The following is a 27,850-nucleotide window of genomic DNA, read 5'->3' on the forward strand; positions in this document are numbered from 1 at the left end:
GTAAACAAACAAACCAACAAACCAAACCCAACTTATATTAGAATGTTCTAAAGGGAAGAACATGGTTACAAAGTTTAATTGACTTATTAATCTGATTTTGTGGGTGTCTTTTTTCTGGCTGGGGCTTCCAGCGCTTGAATCCTTTTAAGATTATAGAACTGGTCCAAAGTGTGATGGGACTCTCCTATTCTTTATGACCTAAATCAGCGACCCAGAGTATAATATTTTCTCTAGAACCATCTGTTTCCTCTTCTTGCCAAGGGGATTTCACAATGCCTGGTTGCTCTGAATAATTGTACATGTGCAAAGATATGACTTGCCACAGGGAGAAAATTAACTGAACAAGGGCAGGTGGATGCTCTTGAGTTTTCAGTTGAAACTACTGCTCTTTAGAAGAAGAGGGGGAAGAACCGTGCAGCTTAGTAATATTTAATGCCCAAACTAAACTTTTTGAAGCCTACATATTTAAAAAAACTACACTTAGAAGCTATCGGGGATAAATAGAGTACATACCAAGTCAGCCTGTGTTTCGATAGCTCATTTATCAAATGTCTCCAAGATTTGGTTTAGAGCAGTGTGAAACACAGGAGTACAGATGTTGGCTGACTAATTCGTGCTTAGGCTAAACTTTAGTGCCCATGAATGCACATCTGTTTCAAATCAGCTGTCCAGCAAGTGGCCTGCAACAAGGTACTTTTGTTTACCAACACTATGTTTTCGATTTTTTACTTCAAATTTCTAAGTGGTGGTGGCTACAACCTGCATTTTGGGAAGCAGACGGTACCCAGCAACTGTGATCAGGAGGAGCAATGTTCAGGGCTTCTGGATTGAGCAGTAACAGCTTTTGATAGCATTAGCAGGATTTCCAGCACAAAGGTCTCCTTTCTTCTAAGTCTGTCTCCATACAGGAGACTTACTTTTTATTGTTTATCTTATCTGTTCATGTCACCCAGCTCTCCGACTTGCTTACTTCCTGCTCCTCCTTTCTTAATTAGCAAATTGGGAGGATGGCAGAGGCAGACCAGCAATTCCTGTAAGAAAGTGCCATTTTTATAAAACTGTCTTGATAAAGTCTCAGTATTATCCTTCCAGCCCAATAATCCCACTACAGCATACTTAAATAAATGGAGGAGAGGGCTTTGATCCATCATTATGATGTCTCTTTGTGGAGTAGGTCCTGTTACATGGCTGCAGGATGGTACCCATTGCTTCCTCCAGCCAGTTCTTCACTCGCATGCAGCCTCGTCTCTGTGTAATGTGCCCCTACCCTGATCAGGAAGGGTGATTTCTGCATCATGGGGAATAAGGGGATGGGTGGTGGTGACCAGGTACTTTTCTTCAAGGAGGTTTTAGTGTGTGCCTTTTTAGGAAGATAAATTCTTCTCCCCAGGAACACCCACCTGGCTGTACTTTTGCAGTCAGAAATGCAGCATGTGTAGCCTGCTGTGTGGCCGGAGAGCCAGCCTGGTTCCCAGCTGTGCTGTGGAACAAGCCCTCCTGCAGGAGGAAGAGGTACGGTGTGCTTAGCCATCCTGCTTGGGTCATGCCGGCTATGACCAGCCCCAGCTGACACCTGGGATGCTGTCACTGGATGCAGCCTTAGTGTAGACTGGCTGATCTGTGTCTTCAAGTGCAGGCAGCTGTGCAGCTGCCAGACCTGGTGTGGTGTTTGCTCGAGATCAAGCAAATGGCACATAGTAGGGTGAGACCTTCCTGGTGTTGCAGAGGCTGGATTTTGGGAGATATTAAGTGGATCTCCTGCGTGTGTCCCATCTCTGATATTGGCCTGAGAATACCATCCTTTTCTTAGGAGTTGAAACATTTCATGGCTGAGCATTTTTTTTTCTTTCTGGGATGTGGATTTTTTATGAGCAAAACCAATTTAGCCTTTTGTATTCTCCAGCAAAAGTATTGACATACTAATTTTCCTCTCTTCATAGAAACGTTTCTAAGTACCATGTGATTAAATCAACTTGGAATGGAGAAACATAGTATAGCAAAGGCTCTCCTTGAGGAGAAAATATAGCTTTAATAACTAGGACTCTGGCTTTTATTGCCTAGTAAAATTGAGAATGTCACACTGAGCATGCTCAGGTTTTTGCACTGAGCATCTCTATGTACATAGAGGCATCTGTTCTGTCGTTTTATGCACTGTTAACTAACTGCAAACTTCTTTAACAGCTCTTCTACACTGCTGGAAAATTCTGAGGCAGGACAAGGGCAAGTACTGCTGTCATGCCTGATGACGGATGTAAATGGAGTGAGAAAGGCTCTTGAAGGGGAAGCCGTCAAAACTGACCTAGTGGGAAAAGAGCACAGGCACAGGTTTCCTCTCGAAGCATGCCGAGAGAGCCATGCTTGGCTGCGTATGAGGTTCTTTCCAGCTTTGGGAAGGTGCAAAGTGATGCGCTGTGGAAGGAATGGCTCCAAAATCATTAATTAAAGACTGCCCTACTGATGCACCTTATGATCAAGTTACTGTAAAGAATAAGGTTTTGCCAGGGCTTGACATCACTTTGTGCAGATATCTGATGTGGAGTAGGTGCTTGAGGGGACTGTGAGCAAGACAAGTCTGTGAAATACAGAGTTTACAGTGATTAAAAGCAGCAAGTATATCTATCTATCTATCTATCTGTCTGTCTATCTATCTATCTATCTATCTATCTATCGATCTATTGATCTATCGATCTATCTATCTATTTTCTTTTAATTATGAGGGGATAGTAGATTTCTCTGTCCTGTCCTGCTCTTAGCCTGAACTCCAGTGAGTGGGTGCTCTGTAATTTTGAAATGGGAAACACTTCTGCCAGTTGTGAAGCAGAATGATGGGCTTTAATTAGATGAGAAACCAGAAAATGCAATTGAACTAATAGGCTTTCAGCAAAGAGAAATAAAGTGGCATAAAAAATCATGGTAGCTAAAGGGGGTATATGCTAGCCTACTGTTAGCATCCGAATCCATCCTTCTTCAGATAACTGAGCTGGATAATTTGTACATGGAACACTGCAGTAATTATAACACAAATGGGCTCATAAGATGGGTCTTCTTGAGTAACAGGGTAGCTTGATTAGATGTTTGGGAAAGACAGGAAATAAACAGGGTGCAGAAGAAAATCTTGTTATCCCTAGTCGGCTTCACTGAATGTATGTTTCCTTTCATCTCTGCAGGTTGAGGACATTTGGAGCTTGCTCAGTGGAAGCGGCCATGTCACGAGCAACTCACCCACCTACCTTCCCAGTGAGCTTCCAACTCCTGAGCGTTGTGCTGGTGTTGCTCTTCCACGCAGATGGCATACATGCAGAAAGCCCCAGCGAATTGCCTGTGAATGACACCGAGGAGTGCACTGGCTCATACATCTGCAAAAAGGGTGTGATTTTACCAATATGGGAACCCCAAGACCCCTCATTCGGTGACAAAATCGCTCGGGCAACCGTGTATTTTGTAGCTATGGTGTACATGTTCCTGGGAGTATCTATCATAGCTGACCGCTTCATGTCCTCCATCGAAGTCATCACATCCCAAGAGCGGGAAATAACCATTAAGAAGCCCAATGGTGAGACCAGCAAAACCACGGTGAGGATCTGGAATGAGACCGTTTCTAACCTCACACTGATGGCGTTGGGCTCATCTGCCCCTGAGATCCTCCTGTCTGTTATTGAAGTGTGTGGCCATGGTTTCACGGCGGGGGACTTGGGGCCAAGCACAATTGTGGGGAGTGCTGCATTTAACATGTTTGTCATCATTGCGATCTGTGTTTACGTTGTTCCAGATGGAGAGATAAGGAAGATCAAGCACTTGCGAGTGTTTTTTGTTACAGCAGCATGGAGCATCTTTGCCTACACTTGGCTTTACATTATTTTATCTGTGTCTTCTCCTGGGATTGTGGAGGTTTGGGAAGGCTTGCTCACCTTCTTCTTCTTCCCCATCTGTGTGGTGTTTGCCTGGATAGCTGACAGGAGGCTTTTATTTTACAAGTACGTCTACAAGAAGTATCGAGCTGGCAAGCAGAGAGGCATGATCATTGAGCATGAGGGTGACCGGCCCTCCTCCAAGGCTGATATTGAGATGGATGGAAAGGTTGCTAATTCTCATGTGGAGAACTTTTTGGATGGAACACTGGTGTTAGAGGTGGATGAGAAAGACCAGGATGATGAGGAAGCCAGGAGGGAAATGGCTCGGATCCTGAAGGAGCTGAAACAAAAGCATCCCGACAAGGAAATTGAACAGCTTATAGAGCTGGCTAACTACCAGGTCCTGAGCCAGCAGCAGAAGAGCAGGGCCTTTTACCGCATTCAGGCTACTCGGCTCATGACGGGAGCTGGCAACATCTTGAAGAGACATGCTGCAGACCAGGCCCGCAAAGCTGTCAGCATGCATGAGGTCAATAGTGATGTGGCAGAAAATGATCCCATCAGTAAGCTCTACTTTGAGCAGGGTACCTACCAGTGTCTGGAGAACTGTGGCACTGTCGCCCTGACCATCATTCGCCGGGGAGGAGACTTGACCAACACGGTATATGTTGACTTCCGGACAGAGGATGGGACAGCCAATGCTGGCTCTGACTATGAGTTCACTGAAGGGACAGTGGTCTTCAAGCCTGGAGAAACCCAGAAGGAAATCCGTGTTGGCATAATTGATGATGACATATTTGAGGAGGATGAGAACTTCCTGGTCCATCTCAGCAACGTTCGTGTGAGCACCGAGGCCTCAGATGAGGGCATTCTTGAAGCCAGTCGTGTCTCAACACTTGCCTGCCTGGGATCACCATCTACTGCCACTGTCACCATCTTTGACGATGACCACGCTGGCATCTTCACTTTTGAGGAACCCGTAACACATGTCAGTGAAAGTGTAGGGACCATGGAAGTGAAAGTGTTGAGAACCTCTGGTGCACGAGGAAATGTTATTGTGCCCTATAAAACCATTGAAGGCTCAGCCAAAGGTGGAGGAGAGGACTTTGAAGACACCTGCGGGGAGCTGGAGTTCCAGAATGATGAGATAGTGTAAGTGAAGGTTTTATTTGTTACTTACAGTCTCCATTTCTCCTGAAATTAAATGCACTGGAGGTGTTGGGTGTCAGCACATCGCAGTAAGTCACAAATGGCCTTATGTACTTTGTGGAGCCTGAAATGCTGTGTCCCTGCCTTGCTAACAGACCAGAGAGTGATGCCTGCTCAGGGGCACTCCACCCTTCCAGCAGCAGGAAGGTGGGACTGGTTTGTGAGCCTAGCCTCCTGCACCCTATCCATGTGTCATACAGATCTCTCTAGCCTTGGCTTTACAGTGCAGGAGTGAACAAAAATGAGCTGGCTGTTATCACCCAGTCATAAGGACCTGTTTTGTGAAGGGCCTAAAATGAGTGTATGAATTGTGGTACCTACTTCCCCTTGCCTGTTGAGTCAGGTCATCCAGGACTGGGCCACAGACTGTTCCGCCAGTGCTCTGTTCAGGGCTTTGGTGAAGGTCACTTCACCTCCTCCTCTTCTGAAGGCTACAGTCCTGTGTCATTGTACAATGCATGTCCTGAAAAAGTATCATCATGCAGAGAAGTGTCATGGTTAGGATGCAACTGTAGCCACATTTGGCTGCTTGCAAATAAAAAAAAAAAGAGGTTTAAAGCTGTTGGAGGGTGGTCCTGAATGTTGCTGGGTGGATGGTAGAAAAAAATCAGTGCTGTAGCCTTGTTTGTTACGTTATGTGGAGAATATAAAATAGCCCAGTAGAAAATCCTTGGGTATGTCATGAAGACATTTCCTTGACCAGTTGGGGCTCTGGGAGAAGCAAGCTTTGAGAGTTGTGTTGTTCCAGCCTCAGGCTCTTCCTACAGTGAAGTCTGTGACTGTAGATCAATCCTTGTTAATAGCAGAGTCTGTAGCAAAAAGCCACTGCATAGAACTTGGAGAATTCCCTGATAAATGGCACTGCTGTGTCAAGGGAGAGCTGAATGTTGACTTAGCTGTTGTGTATCATACAACTGGTCTCTTAGGAGCTGAGACAGACTCATGATGAGTGCCAAGAGTGGACCTTTTATTCTGCCTGTTACTTGGATCTGCTCTCTGTGCGCAGGGAGAATGAAGCGAATGGGGAAACCCACAGCTGGGGTTTCGACTTCTGAGGAAAAACTGAGCAAGAACTTCAGAGTTCCAGCAGTCTGGAGACCAGAACATGAATGTTGCTCACACAAGGGTCAAGAGCACACAATATGCCATTGCTCCTGGCTCCGGAATTACAACTTTGGTAGAGAGGAAAGCAGTTACTTTTTATTTATTTATTTATTTATTTATTTGCCCATTTTCGGAGAAGCATGGAGTTGTCTGCAAGATGCAATCAATTGGGCTATAAGGATATCCCCTAACGGCTATTTTTAACCAGGTCACTCAGCACTAGCAAAACTGGGCTTCTGGCAGGAAGAATGTGATGTTTAACCTCAGTTCCCCTGGGATGTGACATGTTTACTTAGCAGGCCAAACAAATGGCTGCAGGCTCTGTGACTGTGCTCAGAGGGGCTTGGGCCCCCCCCTTGTCTTGGATCCATCACTATGGCCAGGATGTCTGTGCTGTCCTTCATCAAAGACACATGATGTCACCTGCGCCTGCACTGCCTGTTGGAGCTCAGCCTGTGAGGTGGGGTTTCACAGTGGAATGGCTCTGCCATCTCCTCAGTGTTGTGCTGGGGCCCACTGTGCTGTCCTTACTCTCTGTGCTGGTGGCCTGTCCTCCACTAAACTCTCCACTGCTGACTTTTGCCAACAGCAAGGGGTGTGCTGGAAATGGGCTGACAACATCCTGTGGGAGCTGCTGCCCAGCCTCCCAGGGTATGCTGGTGCACTCTCCCCACAGCAAGCCTCTTTCTGCCTTTTCTTACTGGCTGTCAGTTTGTGCACAGCAAGCAAAAAATGAAGGAAAACAGCTTTCTTAGAAGCCTGAGTATGTTTTTTTTTTTTCTGTGGAGATGCCAGGGCATTGCTATCATAGCTCTATTGCCCTTAAACTCTCTCTCCTTGGAGTCGCAGGAAGGGACAGTATGTGAGAAGTATGTATACATTGGAATAGTGCGGCCAGCAGGACCAGGGCAGTGATCATCCTCCTGTACTCGGCAGGATTCCTGGAATCCTGTGTGCAGTTTTGGGCTCCTCACTACAAGAAAGACATTTCAGTGCTGGAGCGAGTTCAGAGAAGGGCAATGAAGCTGGTGAAGGTTCTAGACCACAAGACTGGTGGTCTGGTGGGGAGCAGCTGAGGAACCTGGGGCTGTTTAGCCTGGAGAAAAGGAGGCTGAGTGGAGACCTTATTCTCAACAGCTACCTGAAAGGAGGTTGTAGCATGGAGGGTGTTGGTCTCTTCTCCCAAGTAGCAAGTGATAGGACAAGGGAAAATGGCCTCAAGTTGCACCAGGGAAAGTTTAGATAGGATATTAGGAAACATTTCTTCATGGAAAGGGTTGTCAGGCATTGGAACAGGCTGCCCAGGGAAGTGGTGGAGTCACCATCCATGGAGGTGTTTAAAAGACACATAGATGAGGTTCTTACGGACATGGTTTAGTGCTAGAGTTAGGTTATGGTTGGACTCAATGATCTTGAGGGTCTCTTCCTATCAAAATTATTCTACAATTTTATGTTTTAGAGGTGGACTTAACAATGTTAAGTTAACATTGGACTCAATGATCTTAAAGGTCTTTTCCAACCAAAATGATTCCATTATTCTAAGCATCACCTCAGGAGTTTGCAGCCTGGTACAACTGAGGGCTTGGGAAATGGGGTGGGAGGAGGTGGCAACTATAGGACTACATGTTGGCCAAGGGGCTTGCTCCATTCAGGTGGGAGAGGTTTTTCAGGGACAGAGATGAAATAGGTTGTATAAATTGCAATCTATTCACATGCTTGAAAGGCAGTAGGTATTCATCTAAAACTTAGCTGCTACAGTCCATGTTCAGGTGTTGGATGCTACAATCTGACTTGCAGAAGATTTCTGCAGGCCCGTGTTTGCCCAGGCACAAGTTTAGGGCAGCCCTACAGCAGTGTGTGTGTTCCTAAAGCTGGAGATCCTGCTTATGGGCATCTTCTCTTGGAAGAGTTTGCTCTAATGGGAACAAAGAAGATATGCTAGTGCAAAATGTGGATTGCAGAGCTAAAGCCTGTTTGCTATGTTATTGCTGTGCTTCAGCTAAATCACAGCTATGTAGAATGGTGCAATTCCCCAGCATGTTTTGATTCAATAAAGTTCTAAAACTTCTGGTTTTCCCATGCTCTGGTGGCCATGAGATGGTTTTGCTGCCCTTCCTAAAGGTCTTCAGTGCCTCTTCAGCTCTGCTATTCTAGGCTGTATAAATCAGCTTGATAAAATCGAGTAAGATGTGTTTTTCTGGGGCACTACCAACAAAGGTAGAACAGTGCAGGGGGACACAAGGATGAAAGAAAACTGTGTACAAGCATCTATTATTAGAGGTCTGGCTTGTTGGTAAGTCCCAGAAAAATTAGAAAGTGCTGGGAGGGCCCTGATCTTCTGGAGACTTCCTCTGGTTCCCAAAAGGCTCAATTATGTAACATGTTGTTTGTTTGCAGTGTCCAGAGAGACTTACCCGTTTTGCAATTTGTTGATGTCCCCTTTCCCAGAGCGCACAAAATAGCTGTGTAACTGCCACTCCTGTGCATTTAAACAAAGATCTCATTCCAATGCTACTGAAAAAGATGTATAACAGAGAAGATGTTGGTCCTCCTATGGAACATTTTATCCCAGCACTGCCTGGTAGCTTCTTGGAGTGATGCTTTTCTGCTCCTTGCTCTTGAAGCACAGCTTGTGTGTTCAATGGGTGCATGTTGCCAAGTGAAAGAAAAGGCATTTAAATGCGTTTTGCAAAGGGATTATCTTGATGTGCATGACAGATTGTTCCAAGCTGTGTGGAAAAGCTAAAGGTGTCCGACTTGGGTCTCAGCAAGGACAGTCTTAGTGATGTTGGACAGGTACCTGGGTTTATGAGCTGTCAGTGTAGGGCAAGGTGCTATGATTTAAAGTGTAAGACAGAACCTTCCCTCTGGAGCCATCCTTAACAAGATGACTCCAACTTTGTCTTGCATCTCCATCGATGATTAAAGCTTTCTTGATGAGAACATGGAGAAGATAAGTAGTTGCAGGCTTTTCCTGCCCAACCATCTACTGCAGCTATTGTGATCATAAAAGAGGCCACTGGTTCATATAGTCCATGTATTTTTATCTCCTGATCAAATGCCAAATCATTCAAAAGAGGTCCAGCCTCCAATCTTACAGGAGGAAGCAATCCTTCCCCAGCTGGTGAGATCTCTTCTCCTTACTGTCTGAAAATATCAGGAGGGGCACCTCTTCCAGTTGTGACAGTATGAAAACTGTGTTCTTTCATGTTCAAAAAGTAGTCTTTTTTCCAGAGATAACATTGCAACTAGAGATCTATTACAATCTGCATTCCAGATGTCTGCATCCACACCCCACAAAAGACAAGTTTTTATTGCATTAGTAAGTCAGTGGGGAAGATGATACACACAATTATACAGAAAACCAATGAAACTGGTATTTCACCTACGCAGTTACACCTCTGAGTGCATGAAGAATCTTATGTCAATAGATCTTGCTGTTCATAATATATAGTTTAGCTATTATTATAAAATGTATCTGCTGCAGGTTTAGGAAGAGACGCTCTTGGCCCACTGAATTTGACTTGTCCAAGCCAGTTTTGCCATTTCTCTGGAAGCGTAAATCTAGGAGCCAAATACTAAGTGACACAAACAGCAACTAAATCCTCTGACTTTTAGGGAAAGCGGCCCCAGAGACCACATAGCCTCCCTCCCAAGAGCTCTTTAAAAATGTCAATAAGTATAGATTGTGGCAGTGGGGAACCAAGTAGTACTGCTTTTCTAAGTTCCTCTTTCCTTTTCCAAAAGAAGTTGGGTGAAGTATTTCTGAAGAAACAGCAAAAATAAAATCCTGACTCAGCCTTGGGACCTCTGTAGCTCAGTTTTGCATCTGTGGCCTGCAGCTTCAGAGAAAAATATGAAACCTTTGTCATGGTCAGCCTTGCAGTAGGATGCAGCTGAAGAGCAGAGAGTTTTCTGAGGCAGCAGAGAGACCACTGTAAATCAGGCTGAAGGTGAAGCAAGCAAACATTCCCTTTTTCATGTTTCATCATTGAACACATTATCTCTTCCTTTGTCTGTCCCACTTTGTGTGGGTCAGTGTGCATTCCCTCCCTTACAACCCCTGGCTTGTATAGGGTTAATGTCTGGACGCGCAGTGTCAAAACAGATATCAAAACAGACCAAACAGAGATTGAACTCTTATTCCGCCTGCTTCCTGTGCCCAGCTTGGGTTTTAGAGCATGGTTTCCCCTCACCAGTCGCAGTCTCAGCTGGCTTAGTGGAACTTCCAGGCAGGTCAAATATGGCCACCAGGACCTAGGTCTTGAGCCTGTGCGAGGAGCACTCAGTGCCCTGGGTCCATCTCATGGGAGGTGGCCTTGGCCATGGCCCACAGCAAGGAGCTGGACGCATGTGTCACATGAAGCTGGGGCATGGCATGGGGGCCTGTTTTGCTTTCCAGGGGAGTTTTGGGGAGAAGTTCCCTGGGACTGAAACATATAATTGCTTTGGGTCTTGAAGACCAAAAGTTGGGCATCCCCTTTTCAGGGGAGAAGGTACAGATGTAACAGGGTGAGCTAGCTTCTCTTTTTCTCCTCTTATTTTGCACAATGTTTAGTCTTTCCCAAACACTCCTAAAATGTTAACCTTAATATCTCCCAGCCATGTGCATCTTTCTTAAACTGCTGTGCTCTTGTCTCGGTTGCACTGGACAACCCCCATGAGAGGGGGGCTTAGGAGGCGGCAAGGAAATAAGGCCATGTGATGTTCATAGGCCTTCCCCTTTCTCCTGCAACCAAGAGCCCACAGGTGCTTGCTGTTGTCCTCTGCACACAGACTGGGCACAGAGTGACACAAACATGATGTGTACGTATAGGCTGAAAAAATCATTCCCAAGTCTCACATCAGCTCTCAAGCCTGCAAAGCACATACTCACAATTGTGTCTCTAAGTGTCTTATGGCCTGATTTGGTCCTCTCCTCCCCAGGCTAAAGCCAAGGGCTATGTCATCATGGTGTTGCAGGACAAGTCCTGTCTGTAGCTTGCTTGGGGAGGGTAAGAACGGGATGCAGTCTGTGCTGTTTGCCCAAATAAGTCATGAAATCTAGGAACTTGATTTGATGATGTCTGCTGTGGAGGGGATTAGCCAGTGAGGTTGTTATTGGATGAAGCAAGTTGAGCCAACACATGACTGGGGAGAATGGTGGGAGGGAGAGAAGGGTGAGAACAAGAATGGTTAGCTCTTGCTGAAGAAGTGACACAGTTTTTGTCCTTGAAAAACCAATGTTTCCTTATTTGTAATGAGCTGTTGTTGGCAATTTACTGCTGCCAGCTGCATCTCTGTGGTTGATTAAGGGAGCTTGGATCTTAAATATGTAATAACTCTCTGAAAGCCATTGAGAGGCAGTTATTAGCTTCATCAGGGCCTGTGTACACATCTGCTGTGCTCCTTTATGAAAAGGCTACCTATTAAATGCATTGTAGTCATTTATAAAACAGAGGTTCTGGGCTTGTTTTAAGAAATTAAAGCATCAACCCTAGCAAAGCTTGTTGGTGTGGTTAAGAGTTATCTTGGAGTGAAGCGCTGCTCTGCAGCTCCTTGCTAGGGAGTTGAGAGAGGGAATAGGAGAAGTCCTGTCCCCCTTTTGAAGGCTCTATTATTTCCCTGGCATGTTCTTGAGCACTGCCAGCAGCACAATTAACACCAGCTGTGATATGCAGGCCTTGTCAGCAGAGCAGGGATCTGTCCCTCTCCCTCCTGTGGACATGGGATCCTTTACTCTGGCAAATTCTTGAGCAGGGAGAGGTAAATAGTTCGTACGCAGGACCCTGATGCAAGTGCTGAGTTTGAGTTGTGCATCTGCCTTGGGAAAAGGCTTCTTTCCTCTGATACTTTGCCTTCAGGTTTGATATCAGTGTATAGTGCTCAATAGTTTTCTTCCAGCAGCAGGGCTGCATTTGTGGGCTTCGAACGAGAGTGACAGAGCAAAAAGCAGACAGCTGACCACAGCTGGCATCCAAGCATCTGTGCAGATGGGCAGAGAAACATCTGCTGTCATCCAAAGCCAAACAGAAAGGCAAAGCTGGACCTGGCAGACAACTGGCTAAGTCAGAAACAGACCCTCCCCAGGGGGAGAGGCTGAGCTCAAAGGCATCATCCGGTGTGCTGCAGGCAGATGGAGTGCTGTCGTCCGGCTCTCGGCTGGCAGGGGTATGAGATGGAGCTCTGCTCTTGGCAGGCAGGCGTACCAGAGGTTCCATGTCCGAATCTGCCTTGTGTGTGTCCCTACTGGCTTCGCTCACATCAGGGACAAAACTGCATGTTCACTAGCAAGGACATGCATATCACCACCATGCAAGGGGAAAGACACTTGTACTATCCCTTGTCTCTTCTCCTTGCCCTGTTCTCCAGCACCATAGAATAACTGTGTTAGGTTAACCCTCACAGTCTGGTATTGCTAAACCACCTGTATTGCTACAGTACTCTAAGATGAGGAGCTTTGATTAAAAGTCTTTCACAGCCACAGTGTTTGTGATGGCTGGATACATGGCTTAGCTGCAGGGATACTAGTGGTTATGTTCTCTGCTTTGTAGGCTCAGGCATGGTTGGAGTCGAGATCAGCCCTCTCCAAGTCATAAATGCCATTTAGTTTGAGGACATCTTGGGAGATATCAAAAACTCCACTAATAATGTTTCTGACACTGACACTGGATGCGTTGCACTGATTTCCAAGAATGGCAATGCTGGATCCTGGGTGACAACAAATAAAACCAGCATTCTCCATTTTAAAAATATCTTAGTGTAAGAGAGAAAATATTCCCACTGCTGTGCAAGTAAGAGGGTGACCAGCATGTGCCTCCTCTGTCCAGTCCCTATATGGTTCCATTTCCATAGTGTCTGGACTCCTTCCTACACAATCAAAGTAACAATAAAATGTGTCTGGCAATAGAAACAGAGCGATAATGAAGAGCAGGGGCACAGACTGGATCTCTGTGAACTGAGTGCTAGAATGAGAATGATGGAGCTGATGGCTTATGCCTGCTCCTCCAGAGCAAAGCCTGTTGAAGGGGAAGGTCCTCTGCTCTCAAATAGCTGAGGACAGGGATGGAGATGGACTGAGTGGAGTCCAGTGTGCAGATACTACCTTTTTTTAATTTTTTTTCTGGTGGTGATTTACATTTTATAGCATTGTTGTCAGGAAGTCTCTTTGCTCTTTGAAGTGCTTGTGTGATTGTGCTGGTTTGACTGAAAGTGAGTTAATTTTCTTCATGCAGTTAGCAACTTCATTTTTTTGTAGCTAGCATGGTCATTGTCTGGATTTAGTTTGAGAGCAAGAAGATAACACCTCGGGACAGAATTTGTGTTTTCTTCAAGCAACTTTCCAGTGTCTTTGAGTTGGAACAAAGAGAATGTAAGAGCTTGCTCTTACCTTAGTTGTTGTCTGAGAACCAAAGTCTTTCTCAGCTCTCTGCCTGCAGGTGTGAGGCCGTTAGAAACTGGGGCATGGATGGGGCAGACCCTGACTGGCATCCAGGCTGATCAGTGAGAATATTCCATGTCATTAGCATCATGCTTTATATTTAAGGGAGTCAGGTTTCTGGCTAGTGAGAGGGAGACCAGTTCTGGTTCTGCTCTGTTTCAGTGGAGTTCCATTTGTGAGTTTCTTTTAGTTCAGCCTTTCACATCCTGCCATTTTGCAGATACCTCTGGGCCTTTCTCCCTTTCTCTCTCTTTTCTCATCAGGATGGGCTATTTGGGACCAGGGTGCTCATTCTCTTCCCAGGACTGGCTGCTTGGTGCAGATGGAGTTTGTGAGGAATTGAGTATATTTTATTGCATGTTCTATTTTCCATTTAACACATCTTAGTAGTAGTAGTAGTGGTATATTAGTATTGTTTTGTTATTTTGTTAAACTGTGTTTATCTCAATCCACAAGTTTCTTTCTTCCCTTTCAATTCTCTCCCCTGTTTGGAGGGGCTGGGACGGAGATTGAGCAAGTGGCTATCGTGGTTGTGATTGCTAGCTGGGGTTATACCGCGACAGTGATTCCTCTGGTTATTTGCTCTTGTGACAACACCGGTGTGCAGTAGTCACACACTGGGCTATTTTGGGGTCATGCGATGTGGCTGTAAATTAATCACAGGCGCAGTATGCCCTGAGGACAGCCTTGTCCCAGCGGCCAGATGTACTGTCACCAGGTGACAAAGCTGTTGTCTTGCTGGCTGAGATACAAGAAGGACAAAGTTTATTGCTAGGTCCAGAACAAACCAAACCAAAACTTATTGTTTTGCTCTGAGTTCTTTTCCAAGCTCTGTTGCTTGCTTCCAGGAAAACAAAATAGTTATAAATTTGGCTTCTACAAACAATCTAGAGTAGAAATATATCAATCCATTAAAGTGCTCCTCAGCCCCTCAAACTTCCCAGGCAGCCTTTCAGCTTTACAGCGCTGATGGCTCAGCTCTTCAGTCTGTGCCTGTGTTTTCCCAGCTGCTCCTTTTACCCAGCCCTCACCCTCCTGTCTCTGTGCCATTTCCGTGGCCTTGTCTCTGCTATCACAGAACTATAGAGTCATTGGAGTTGGAAGGGACCTCTGGAGATCATCTAGTCCAACCCACCTGCTAAAGCAGATTCACCTAGAGCAGATTGCACAGGAATGTGTCCAGGCAGGTTTTGAATGCCTCCAGAGGAGACTCCACAACCTCTCTGGGCAGCCTGTTCCAGTGCTTGGTAACCCTCAAAGTAAAGAAGTTTCTCCTCATGTTTAGATGAAGCCTCCTGAGTTTCAGTCTGTGCCCGTTTCACCTCATCCTATCACTGGGAACCACTGAAAAGAGTCTGGTCCCACCCTCTTGACAGCCACGCTTGAGATATTTATAAGCATAAATAAGATCTCTAGCCTTCTCCAGGCTGAACAGACCCAGCTGTCTCAGTCTTTCCTCGTAAGAAAGATGCTCTTGATCTCTGATCATCTTTGTAGCTCTCTACTGGACTTTCTCTGGTAGTTCCTTATCCTTATTAAACTGGGGAGCCCAGAACTGAATGCAGTACTCCAGATGGGCCTCACCAGGGCAGAGTAGAGGAAGAGGATAACCTCCCTCGACCTGTTGGTCACCCCAGGATACCATTTATCTTCTTGGCCACAAGGGCACATTGCTAGCTCATGGTCAGCATGTTGACTACCAGGACTCCCAGACCCTCTGACCCAAAACCTTACCTGTGCAGCCTGAGTGCTCCTCTTGCCAGGGTTGTGACAGATGACTTATCCTGGTATGCCTTTACACATGAGCAAGAAACATGTGGGTCTGGAGAACATGGCCATGGGCTCCGAGAAGTTGTGGGTCCTCAGCTGCAGCCCTCCTTTTCCTCTTGACAATGCCAACCTGCAGCCCAGGCTCTGCTGTCCTAATACTGCACAGCTGTCACATGACTGCACAGTTGTGTCAGAGTACATGAGGCAGAAGAAAATTCTGCAGGGAGTCTACAATAAATAGGGCTGTGATGAGCAGGGCAGAGACACACTGGTTTCACTGACAACGGGAGGATGGATCTGAGATGAAACCTGTTGCTTTGGCTCATGCAGGTGGGGAGCAGGTTTTACCTGGCACAAGACTCTGCACAGGGTTTTGTATTTGCTTAGTTCAGTGGATTTGCATTCACAATTTAGGTTTGATTATTGAAATTTATGTTCATCCTTAGCAACTGTATATGTGATGGGACCTAGGGGCGTAAGGTATCAGTCCTACATATTAACGCCCCAGACACAAGCTATCCTACCACAGGGGAAAGGGCAGGAAGTGTAACAGGAGATTTACCTGACTCGTGAGCCCTCCAGTGACCTGAAACTCAAAAAGAAGCATACAGAAACCCAAAAATGGATCAGTTTAGTATGCAAGAGTGTAACAGAGCAGCATGGGAATGTTGGGTCAGAGTCAGGCTGAGACGAGAATTAGAGGGGAAGGAGGTGTCCTATCCATGCCTTAGCAGTGCAGAGGGAGAAGGGGAGGGGAGCTGAACGACAGATTCCACCAAGAAGCACTTCCCTCTGTGGACATCTGTGTTCATGAGGCCTGCAGGTGTAGGATGGAGATAAAGTAAGCCACCTGTCCTCAGACCATGCGAGCATAGTGAAATTAGCCTTGTGTTGTTAAAAGAATGCCTGGGGGGCTCTTAGAGCTGCTAGCAGTCCCCCTGGAAGGTTTTCTGGGCAACAGATGAGATCTGCAAGCAAGCTCAGGAGATGCCTTCAAAAAAAGCTCAGCCAGATTAGGTCTGCTTCTGTACCTAAAAGAGCCTAGAATAAATCAACACGTTATTTGTAAGTACCTCAGAGATAACAAGGAGATGAATAACAGCCAGCATAGATTTGTCAAAAACAAATCTTATCAAGCCAACCTAATTTCCTTTTATGCAAGCCTTTTGGGTAAGGGAAAAGCAGTGGTTCTCATATGACTCAGCTTCAGAAGGGCTTTTAATATTGCCTCGTTCAGTACTGCTGCAAGGAAGCACTGACTAAATGGGCCACTGTCTGGGAAGAGAAATGTGGCACTGGATGGGGGTGAAGAGGTGTTCAGCAGATGCTTGTGCTGAACTGGAGCTTGTTGGGCATGGAAAAGAGAAGTTTGGTGTTTAAACTTGCAGATGGAAAGAGTGAAGAGGGTGGAAGCATTACTGAAGGTAGGATGGGTATTTACAGATATGGGCTGGAAAATAGCCCAAGTAGATGCAGGACACTGTGAAGTGCTTGAGCTAGAATAGTTGTAAGCACAAATTCAAGAGGGAGGGGAAGGACTGAGTCAGGGGGTGCCATTGTGAGCCAGCAGCCAAATCTGAGCTCACGACGTCATGCTCTTGCAACGAATGAGACAAACGTCATCCTGAAGATATTCACGAGGGGTGCAGCCATCCTTATGCTCTGCCTAGCTGCGTCCAACTCTGAGCACTCAACTCCAGAAGATGTGAAGAGTCTGAAGGAAAGCACAGTGACTGGTGGTCTGAGACGTGACCTCAGATGAGAGGCTGTGAGAAATGGGGCTGTTTAATTTAAAAAGACACAGGCATAGGGAAGGTTTAAGCCTTGAGCCATGTAAAAGGCAATAAGATATTCTCTCTGTCTGCAGGGTCTTGAGGAAGCAACAGAGGCAATCCAGATCAGATAGGAGGGAAAATTTCCTCCTAGAACAGATGGGTCCACTCAGGAGTAGCCTAGGGGAGTAAATGACCTCTGTCAAAAGCAGGTCAGCTTAAGAGGACAGCTTAGAGACACTGTTCAAAAATCTACTGAAGATATCAGGTGTATTGTTTCTTTTTGGACAGGTTTGGGTCAGATGAGGTCTTGGGAACTCGTCCTCTCATGTTGTTATGTGCTAGACAGGCAAAAGGGTTCATCATGTGAGTTGTACTTCAGTCAGGTGGTCTCTATCCTGCATGGAGTTTTGCCACAAATATGTAACAGGGTAACACGCAAAGCAACCTACAGATGAAGCAGAAAGACCAAATGCATGCATACACATGCAACCTTCAGACCTTCCCTGTGGCAATCCAGTCTGGGTTCTTTGCTCACAAGGGATATCTGGGACAGGTCCAGTGCTTGCCTGCTGTCTGTCTCCTTTGCTAATAATTAGATGCAATCCAAGCTTCCTTGCAGGAGAGCCCTGTCCCCGTAGGGGAAGAAGCAAGGCTGCACAGATTAAGGAAGCTAATTAGAAAGGAAGAGAGCATTGGTAGTGAAGCCCCAACAGTAAACTTTGAAATCTAGATAAGGGAGCGGTATTTAATTATATACAATTAAAACACATCTCGTTCCCCTGAGAACTGGCAGTCTTGGAAAGCCCTCACAAAGGTGCTAACGAACAGATCTGATGGCAGCAGTAGCCTAGGGGCTGTGCTTATTAAACTTCACCTGGGAAATATGTCTGAAGAGAAGAGCTAGGAAAACTCCCTTGGACCACCAGCTCCTTATTTCTGTGTGGTATCCTCCCTCTCCCAGAACAGGTAATGGGAACCCAAAGCTCTGGCACTGAAAGGGAGATTGCTCTGCTCCTCCATGCAGCTGGGCACAAACCATTGCAGACACCTATGCAAGGAGAGGCTATCTTGAAAACATAGGGGAAGTTGATGAGGATTCTAAATACTTGCCCTGAGAAAGACAAACAGTCTTCATGCCCTTCTCTCTCAATGCACAGAAGACAAAGCTCCTGTCCCTGTGCCTGCCGACCAGGGACCTCTTGATATCTCCAGGGAGCACCTTGCCGGTGTTCCCCTTTGCTTCACAATCCTGCAAAGTTATCTTAGGTTATTTTTCCCTGAGTTTGCTCTAGCCACTGAAGCAGCTACTTCCCCTCCAAGCTCCTCTGCCACAGCAAATATATAGCCCCTGACTTCTGATCCTTTAGCCTGCCCTCTCTAAGCCAGGAGGGCAGTTTGCTTTCCCTGTGAAGTGTCTGCCCTACATTCAAACATTCAGTGTTGCTCTCTGTGCCAGCTGAGCCAGTAAGCTTTATGGACTGCAGCAGTAGCTTTTAACCCATAGCTGCTTCTGGGTGTTAATGTGGTAAAACCATGGTGAGGGAAACCTTGGATGGATTCATATCATCTGACAGAGTAGAAATGCAGAATCAGCCTGAAGTTTTCCAAAATTCCTCTTCCTCAGCAATTTCAAACTCTTAAGGAAGGCTTCAGTTCAGCCTTGGGTACCAAAGGAGGCAGCACCTGTTTTAATTGTAAGTATAAAGTGCCAGAGGGCTTCTACCTCCTCAAGGCAGTAATTTTGAAAAGCATGAGCGAAAGGCTAGAACTCCTTTTCCTGCATCCTTGTCTCCTGGTATTCCTTTTTCAACTGGTCTTTGCCCCAACTTTCTCTTAGGTCCATGCGCAGAATCCATGAGTTGCATCTGTGATGTTGTCACAAACATCTTCTCTGGTGATTTGGCTGCTTAAAATGTTACAAGACCTGAAAGTCATATCAGTGCCATTGAGGTCCGGTTTTTTGCCTGAGACTTTCTGGTGATGTTTCCCTCTGCTGTGTCAAGGTGAAAATTAAATTTCTTGTTGAATCAGAGAGCTCCAAGAGTTGAGGCTGCAGAAAAATGTTGACTAGCATCTAGAGTGCCCTGTTTGGCCCTTGGTGTGCCAGGGGAGAATTTGACGTGCTTTTGGTGGGAGAATTGCTCTATATAGTCAATCCTGCAGTGCTGAAAGTGCAGGTGGGAGGCTTAAGTTGCTTCTCAAATCAAGTCCTCTTAGACCTAGTATGAATGAGCATGTTGTTCTCCTGCAAATAAACACAGATTTCTACAAAGCGCTTGCTAATGAACTGAACCAGTAGTTTGTCCTTTCAGTGATTTGTGGGGAGTCAGTAAAAGACTCGACCTGTGGAGCTCATTACACTGCTAGATCTATGCATTTTCAGTGGAGATGCTGGAAACTGTTAGCTGCTTGCTGTGATGCAGGGTGAGAGGCTTGGCAGCTCTGAGAGGAAACTTGTGAGAGGAGATGTCTTATCTCCTCCATGAGTGTGAGCAGAGGGCTGGGTTGTGATGGGGACAAGGCAGCCAGGCCAGGCAGGTGGTGCACGAGGCGTTGCTTTCCACCCCCAGTCACTGTAATCTCATGGATGGGCTGTAGGCACACAGATGTCATGCTGAGGCCCTGTATTGCCAGGTTTTGGGTGCAAAGTGGAGAGGATATGAAGGGATTAAGAGCAGCCCTACGGAGAAGGACTTGGGGGTACTGGTGGATGAAGGGTTGGACATGAACCAGTAATGAGCGCTTACAGCCCAGAAGGCAAATTGTATTTTGGGCTGCATCAAAAGGAGTGTGGCCAGCAGGTCAAGGGAGGTGATTCTGCCCCTCTGTTCTGCTCTGGTGAGACCCCACCTGGAGTCCTGTGTCCAGCTCTGGAGCCCTCAGCACAGGAAAGACATGGACCTGTTGGAGAGGGGCAGAGGAGGCCACAAAAATGATCGAGGACTGGAACAGCTCTACTGTGAGGACAGGCTGAGAGAGTTGGGGTTGTTCAGCCTGGAGAAGAGAAGGCTCCAGGGAGACCTTATTGTGGCCTTTCAGTACTTAAAAGGGGCCTATAAGAAAGATGGGGAGAGGCTTTTTAGCAGCACCTGTTGCGACAGGAGTAACTACAATGGTTTTAAAATAGAAGAGGGGAGATTCAGGCTAGACATGAGGAAGAAATTTTTTACAATTAAGGTGATGAAACACTGGCACAGGTTGCCCAGAGGGGTGGTAGATGCCACATCCCTGGAAACATTCTAGGCCAGGCTGGAAGGGGCTCTGAGCAATCTGATATAGTTGAAGATGTCTCTGCTCATTGCAGAGGGCCTGGACTAGATGACCTTTGAAGGTCCCTTTCAACTCAGACTATTCTATGATTCTATTAGAGGAGAGCAGAGTTGAGCACTAGTGAGAACGGAGAACCACAAGAATCTAGTTCGAAGCTTAGCGACGTGCATGATCTAAAACAGAGACTTTCTCGAAAATACAGTCATACTCTCAGGGCTTAGAAACCAGGTCCTTAATCCTATACATCAAAGGGAGTGTGGCACTGCTCAGCCACTGCTCTCCTTCATGGGCACAGCACATTTGTCGCCTTCAGCTATTGCACAGCTCGGCTACAGAGCTAATTTCACCACTGCCCTTTCCTCTTGGCGTGAGTAGAAGAACTTACTCATGCAGCAACTGTAGCCATCTCCAAAAGGGATGCATGAACTTCAAGGTGCCCATATACCCAAGGGTTGCATATGCTTATGCCTCAGCAGAATAGGTGACAGACTGACCAGGGAGGTACCTGTGCGGGGATGAGGTGGGATAAGGTAAAAGAGAGGTGAATGCATGATAAAAAATGGAAAAAAAGCGGGCTGGGCTGAAAAATGGAAGAGGGACCAAAGTCACAATGATTCATCTGAGTGCTTCTTCATCACTTCCAGAGGTGCAACATGCTCAGGGTCATGTTCAGAGGTCTCCAGTCCTATCAAAATTTAGAGCAAGGGTTGGGCTGCTCAATTTTGCAACAGCTAGTTTGAAAAAGCTGCTTGGCTCTGCTACAGAATGAGTTTGACATTCACATCTTAAATCGACAGAGCTGATATTGTACAAGTTTCAGCTTCAGTGTGCTTGCAGAGAGAGCCCTGGTTTGACTCCAGGCAGCAAAGGTAAAAGCAATGAGTAAAAGAGAATTCTTCTGGCCTTACCAAGAAAAATCACTGTGCATGGGAAAGAGAAAACTAAATTGATCTGAATTTTCCTGCTATTGGTCAGCATTTTGGTGCCAAGGTAGTCACACTCTGTGTGGATGGGTACACACATATGAGAGAGAGAAAGGAAAAAGGTAACATGAAGAGCTCCATATTTAATATTGTGTTAATTGCTTCCATTCCAGCTAGACCAGAGGTTTAAAATTCTTTTGCTGGACATGAGGGGAAATGTACTGATCTGTGTAAACATTATTTAATTAGGGAAGAAAGCTTTACCTTTTAGGAAAGTTGCAACTGAATAAATTAATTTGGAAGTCTGAAGAAATTAATCAAAGTTTAGTGTTGTGGTTTGCTTTTTTGTTTTTTTATTTTAATTGCTTCACATAAAATTCAAGTCACAGCTTGACCCAAACTTTTCTTCATTAACTCTGGAGACTTAAGCAGGGGATGGATTTCAGTCCAAGTGTTTTGAAAAATGCTGCTAACAGGAACTGTGGCAGAAGGTGAAGCAAAAACACTTCAACATCTCAATTTCTCTGTGAAAGCCAGTACGTTGAAAAGGCATATATCAAGTCAGGCAACTTGTGCAACAGCTCCTTGCAAGTATGGATTTGCTTCTAGCACCCTACGTACATGACGGAAAATCCTGCAAAGGATCAGGTGAGAGTCACAAAGCCATGTGCCAGGTTTGGACCCAGAGCTCAGCGTGAGAATGATGATCTCCACCAGCAGCCGTCGGGATTGGTGCATAGTGCCTGCCCTCCAGTCCTTGCTGGGGTACAGCACCCTTTGATTTGTGGCATGAGTTTTATTCATTTATTTCTTTTTTTGCTTAGGCACATGGACTAATTAGAGGAGAACTGGTGAGCTCTGCTAACGTATTTGAACATGGGTAGCTTTAGGCATGTGTTTGGGTCATTAAAAATGAAGTAAAGTGATGTTCTCTTTGCACCAGTTATTGTGAGCAGAGGCCTTGATTTGGCAGCAGTTATTTCCCCAGTACCACTGCACTAATGACTTCTAACACAGAAAGAACAGCATTTCATTAATGCAATAGAGTGGTGTGAAGCTACTGAATGAAAAGGAGAGGCTGAGACAGGCTAGTTTATGAGGTTTCCAGCAAGCTTGTAACAAACTTGGGACTAACTGGCTGAGTTTAAACCCTTAGAAGGCTGGAAACCAAAGCACTTGCGGATCCACGAGGGGAATCCCTTACTGCACAAACATCCTCCTGCGGATGGGGGCATGCTGCAGGGTGAACAAAGTGGATCTGGAGACATGCTAGCTTAAGCATCGCTCTCTCCTTCTCACTTGTTTTCTCCATCAGTCCTGTGACAAAACAGGTCACACAGCCATGGCACTTGCAAGTGAGGGGGAACCAGTGTAAGGATTTCTCTCCAGGTTTTACCAGGAGAGGCAAAACCCAGGAGGGGAAAATCCTCCCAGGAAAAACCAGTTTTGTGTCTCCTGAGGATCTCCTCTGTCTACTGGTGTGTTCAAGCAGCCTAGGTGACCTGACATTAGAGCAAGATTTTCTTCATTGCTCCGTGGGATATCTCGGCTGGCTGCAGGCAGATTTTGGAGGCCATAGATTTTTAAATGTACATGATTGATTGTAAAGAAAGACTTCATCTCACAGGTTGTCTAAACCACAAACACAACACAACTATGTATGTCAAAGCTGCTAGAGATGGTCAGTTGGCTTACCTTCCTGTGTGACAGAGATTGTACAGGCTTGCTGGTGGTCATTCACAAAATCACAGAGTGTTAGAGATTGGAAGGGACCTCAAAAGATCATCTAGTCCAGTCCCCCTGCTGGAGCAGGAACACTTAGATGAGGTTACACAGGAATGTGTCCAGGCAGGTTTTCAGTGTCTCCAGAGAAGGAGACTCCACAGCCTCCCTGGACAGCCTGTAACAGGCTCTGTTACCCTCACTGAGAAGAAGTTTCTTCTCAAATATAAGTGGAACCTCTTGTGTTTGAGTTTGCACCCATTACCCCTTGTCTTACCATTGGTTGTCACCGAGAAGAGCCTGGCTCCATCCTCATGACACTCACCCTTTACATATTTATAAACATCAATGAGGTCACCCCTCAGTCTCCTCCAAGCTAAAGAGCCCCAGCTCCCTCAGCCTTTCCTCATAAGGGAGGTGCTCCACTCCCTTAATCATCTTTGTTGCCCTACGCTGGACCCTCTCCAGCAGTTCCCTGTCCTTCTTGAACTGAGGGGCCCAGAACTGGACACAATATTCCAGATGTGGTCTCACCAGAGCAGAGTAGAGGGGAAGGAGAACCTCTCTGGACCTACTAACTACCCCCCTTCTAATACACCCCAGGATGCCATTGGTCTTCCTGGCCACAAGGGCACAGTGCTGGCTCATGGTCATCCTGCTGTCCACCAGGACCCCCAGGTCCCTTTCCCCTGCACTGCTCTCCAACAGGTCCTTCCCCAACTTATACTGGAACCTGGGGTTGTTCCTGCCCAGATGCAAGACTCTACAATTGCCCTTGTTATATTTCATTAAATTTTTCCCCACCCAACTCTCCAGCCTGTCCAGATCTCACCGGATGGCAGCACAGGTCATTCCTAGAACTGAGCAAATGTTTGATAGAGGGTGTTCTTTACCAGAAGTAGCTCACTGCATTTTCTCCTTTCAGTGAAAATGATGGAAGTTGGAAACTCCACAGTGTGCCTGTTTTTCATTTAAAAAGCTGGAGGAGAAGAAACCGAAAAGATTTAGGGGGGAGGTTGGCTTGTTTTTCAGAGAAGACTCCTGGGACAAAATAAAAGGTGACCCTTGCCTACTTTGATGACAGAAATCCACATTTCAACAGTAACACCGAGTGACCTGCAGAGATTTACTGTGCTGGGAAGACCCTGGGCCATGATCCTGCTGTAGGGGTACAGTCACATTGTTTGGGGTTCGATTGTGATGGACGTGGAGGTTTGCTCGCATACTGTGGCAGTGGAAATAGTTCACCTCTCTCGAGCTGCAGAACAACATTACTTTTGATTTCTTCTTTTGTCACTCTGTGCCCTGTAGCAGTGCTATCCAAAGGTAGTTGCAATGCAGGCATAAATAAAATTCTGCATGCAGTGGGACTACACTTACCTGGAGCCATAATGGAAACCTTAACGAGTCAAAACAGAGATTTTATTATCTAATTTCTCATTGTCAACCAGTTTCTTGCATCCCTGTAGATAATTGATGTGGTGGAGAATATTTCTTACCTTCTGGAATTTGGCTGCCTTTCGAAATGCTCCCATCAGATACGTTTTTCAGGCTTGTATTTCTTTGTCCTCATTATCTTGTAAATGGGAACTTTCAGTGTATGTCTTGGCCAAGTGGAGGAAGGAGAATGTATTGGCAGGACACAGGAGGCAGTTTTGTCTTTGCCCTGTGGATGTGGGCACTGAGGCCTCAGGAGCAACTCCTGCCAGGTTAAGGGACAGTAATTCCCCTTTCTGCCAGAAGAGTTGCAAGAGTGGCTTCAGCCTGGAAGAGGGAAGCCAACACCTGGAAGCAGGAGGGTTAATCGTCTGGCCACTGTTCCTGTTGGTAGGCTCCACAGATGCTCCTTCGGCAAAGAAACTCTTTTCAAACCTCAAAGCTATTGGCTGTAGGCAAGAGCAACCCATTTTTCAAGTGTAGAGGAGTATAGAAGACTGAAGATAAATCTGAAGAGTTCTCCCCAGCAATTAAACCCCTGGGTTGTATCAATTGAAATTGCTGAGAGAAGATCCAACAAAGATTTTTAACACTCGGATTTCTACTAAGGATGCTGCATACTCACCTGAAATGGTGCATGTGACTCTTCCCTGTCAGCTGGGGGGTGTAACTGGCTGATTGCAAATGTGTGAGTCTGCATGCAAATATTGGAACTCTGTTTTGAGCTTTGGTCCCTTCCCTTCCAACCTTGTGACTTGGCACATCCAGCAGATGCACCTTTCTTTTTAGATCTGTCCTTCCACATTTCCTGCTCCGTGTTTACAAGCATCAAGCATTTGATTGTGGCATGAAGGCAGGGAGCAATGCTGACCAGGGGTCAGAGGTAACCCGGCTTCTGAGGTGTGCAGAAAAGATTGACAGCAAAGTGGCTCTGGGGCACGTGAGGAAGCTGGGAAGGGTCAGAAGGCATCAAGGTCTCTGTGGCACTGGTTAAATACACCAAATATGCACCGTGATACAGCCCACATAATAACTACCAGCAAAAGATGTTGAGGTTTATATTTCAAACGGCAGTTCTCAAACATGCATCTTCTTCCTTGCCATTACTGCAAAGAGGCTTGTTGTTTTACCCTGTAAAGTCATCATTTGCTATGGCATAGCTAGCTGGCATTACTGTGACTTTGGCACTGACTGAGGCCAAAATTTGATTGGTTGGTGGTGGTTGTGACCGTGCCCTGCTGAGATACAGCATGAGTTACAGAAAGAGAAACAAAAGAGAGTTTGTATTTAAACAGAAATGGTTCTCATGGTTTTGTCACCAATGAATGAATTTGCTGCTGTTTGCCTAGTAACAATAAGCAGGTTGAGACAGATCTCACAAAAGGAAACATGACTTTTATAATCTCTGGTTTTTCAATTTGGATATTTGCTGCTGTTTTCTTGAAACCAAATTGCAAGTAATGAATTGGGGGTGCGCAAAAAGAAACAAAAAAGAAATGGACTGCTCCAGAGGCACGAGTTCATCTGCCTGTCAGACTGCTTTATGGGATGTCCTGTGCAGAAGCTGATCTCCTGATGAGGACCAGGTGTTATGGGCTCCAGCTCAAGGTTTATGTGTGTTGGTGAAGTCACTTGACTGGTTTGTGATTAATGTTATGGGTGAGCTGTTAAAAGCCTACATGCAGCAGACTGAGAGCAGGAATGGCAGCTCTTTGCTTTTGAGCATAAGTCCATTTCCATCTAGAACAAGTTGCCCAGAGAGGTGATAGATGCCCCATCCTTGAACACAATCAAGGCCAGGCTGGACAGGGCTCTGAGCAACCTGATCTGTTGAAGATTTCTCTGCTCATTGCAGGGGGTTGGACTAGGTGAGCTTTGAAGGTCCTTTCCAACCCAAACTATTCTATGATTCCATGTTGGAGCGTGTATGCACAACAGTGTCCTAGAGAAAGAAAGCACTTAACATCACAGGGCCAAAGCTGTTGATTCTTCAGGGGCTATGAACATGTTCTTCCTGGAAGGAAAATATGCCATGCTGGTTTTCAAGCCCATGTGTCTATGATCATAAATCCTTATTCTGTGTCTCAACTCAGAGGAAATGTCCCTGCCCTCCCAAACACACAGCAAAGCCACAAATAGTGATTCTTCCAGTATTACAGTAAACCTAAAAGCTGGGAGGTAGGCAACAGTTTGCAAGATGAAAAGGAAGGAAGGGAAAAGTTGACATCTGTTGTGTTAGGTTAGCAAACCTTCAGCTAAAAGCAGAGGAGTGTTACAAGAAAACACCACTATCGCAGGCAGACTCCAGCTTCTTTATTCCCTGGTAGCGAAGAGAGACCTTGTGCCAGGCCATGTGCTCTGCACTAGGGACATGGGCACCCGTGTGCTGTTGCTCTCAGCCAGGATGACTGGGCGGCTGTGGGGAAATGTGACGTGTGAAGCACCTCTCCGAGTAAGGCTCTGCAGCTCATTTCTGCTGTTGTGGGAAGACACATGGAGGGTTCTTAAAAAAAAAAAAAGTTGACGTTTTAATGGAAAATGTGAACTTTTTGCTATCAAAAGAACTTTTTCACGAAGGGTCTGTTGTAGTCACTACTAGCGTCTGAAGCAAAGTGTTTCAATACCTTGTAATTTTCTGGGTCCGTTTTTATGCAGCAGTTGCTTTCGCTCTCATTTCTGCAAGCCTGAATACCAGAAAACACCATTTTCCTGCTGGTCAGTGAGTGTCTCATAAAATGCCCTGCTGCTGCTCAGCAGTGCTTTGCTCTGGGAGTGGAGGAGGTCACCCCATGCCTTTGCAATAGTTAATAGTGTTTTATAATCCAGAACTGCTGTTGCAGACAGGTGAGGCTGGGGGACGTCTGTTGTGCATTTCCAGCATGTTGTGTGCTGTCGCACATGCGGTAGTGAGTGCAGCATGCTGAGAAATCCTTGGGAGAGCAGAGCTCTTAATGCAACAGCGTGACAATCACACTTCAAAGCTGATTGACAATAGTGGCTTGTTAATTTTACAGAGGTTAATGGATCTCGTTGTTGCTGCGTGTACAAGGATTACTTTTTCTCCCCCGTGTAGTTCTTTGCCCATATATAGCCAAGGTATCAACTTACAGGCCTGGGGATTTCATCTTTCTGTTTAGATTTTAGATGAAAGGCTGCAGTTGGAAGTGATTGTTATAAATATTTTCTGCTATCTGGTAGCAGGCTGACTTCAGTCCCTTCTAAGGAATTCACCATAGTTATCCTTTATAACAGCTGCATTGAAAACTCTGTTCCTGGCAAAGGTTGGTGAATGGAGTGTGCAGTCCAGCTGCCCCAATGGGATGGAGCTGCACCACATTTTGGAAGTCTCATGGAGGCTGAAGCCTCAAG

General features: G+C 45.9%; 1 protein-coding gene across 16 annotated transcripts in view; it reads left to right on the forward strand.

Moving 5' to 3' along the window:
- Window positions 1-27,850, forward strand: part of SLC8A1 (solute carrier family 8 member A1) — a 146,519-nt gene that overhangs the window by 30,509 nt on the left and 88,160 nt on the right. For all 16 annotated transcript variants that reach the window (XM_065835150.2, XM_065835143.2, XM_065835144.2 and 13 more), the window contains one exon: window positions 3,168-5,003. In XM_065835150.2, the coding sequence (XP_065691222.1) occupies window positions 3,205-5,003 (1,799 nt within the window). In that variant the 5' untranslated portion in view covers window positions 3,168-3,204. The remainder of the gene's footprint in view (window positions 1-3,167; window positions 5,004-27,850) is intronic.

Source organism: Patagioenas fasciata, chromosome 3 (assembly GCF_037038585.1).
Source record: "Patagioenas fasciata isolate bPatFas1 chromosome 3, bPatFas1.hap1, whole genome shotgun sequence".
Classification (NCBI taxonomy): Eukaryota; Metazoa; Chordata; class Aves; order Columbiformes; family Columbidae; genus Patagioenas; species Patagioenas fasciata.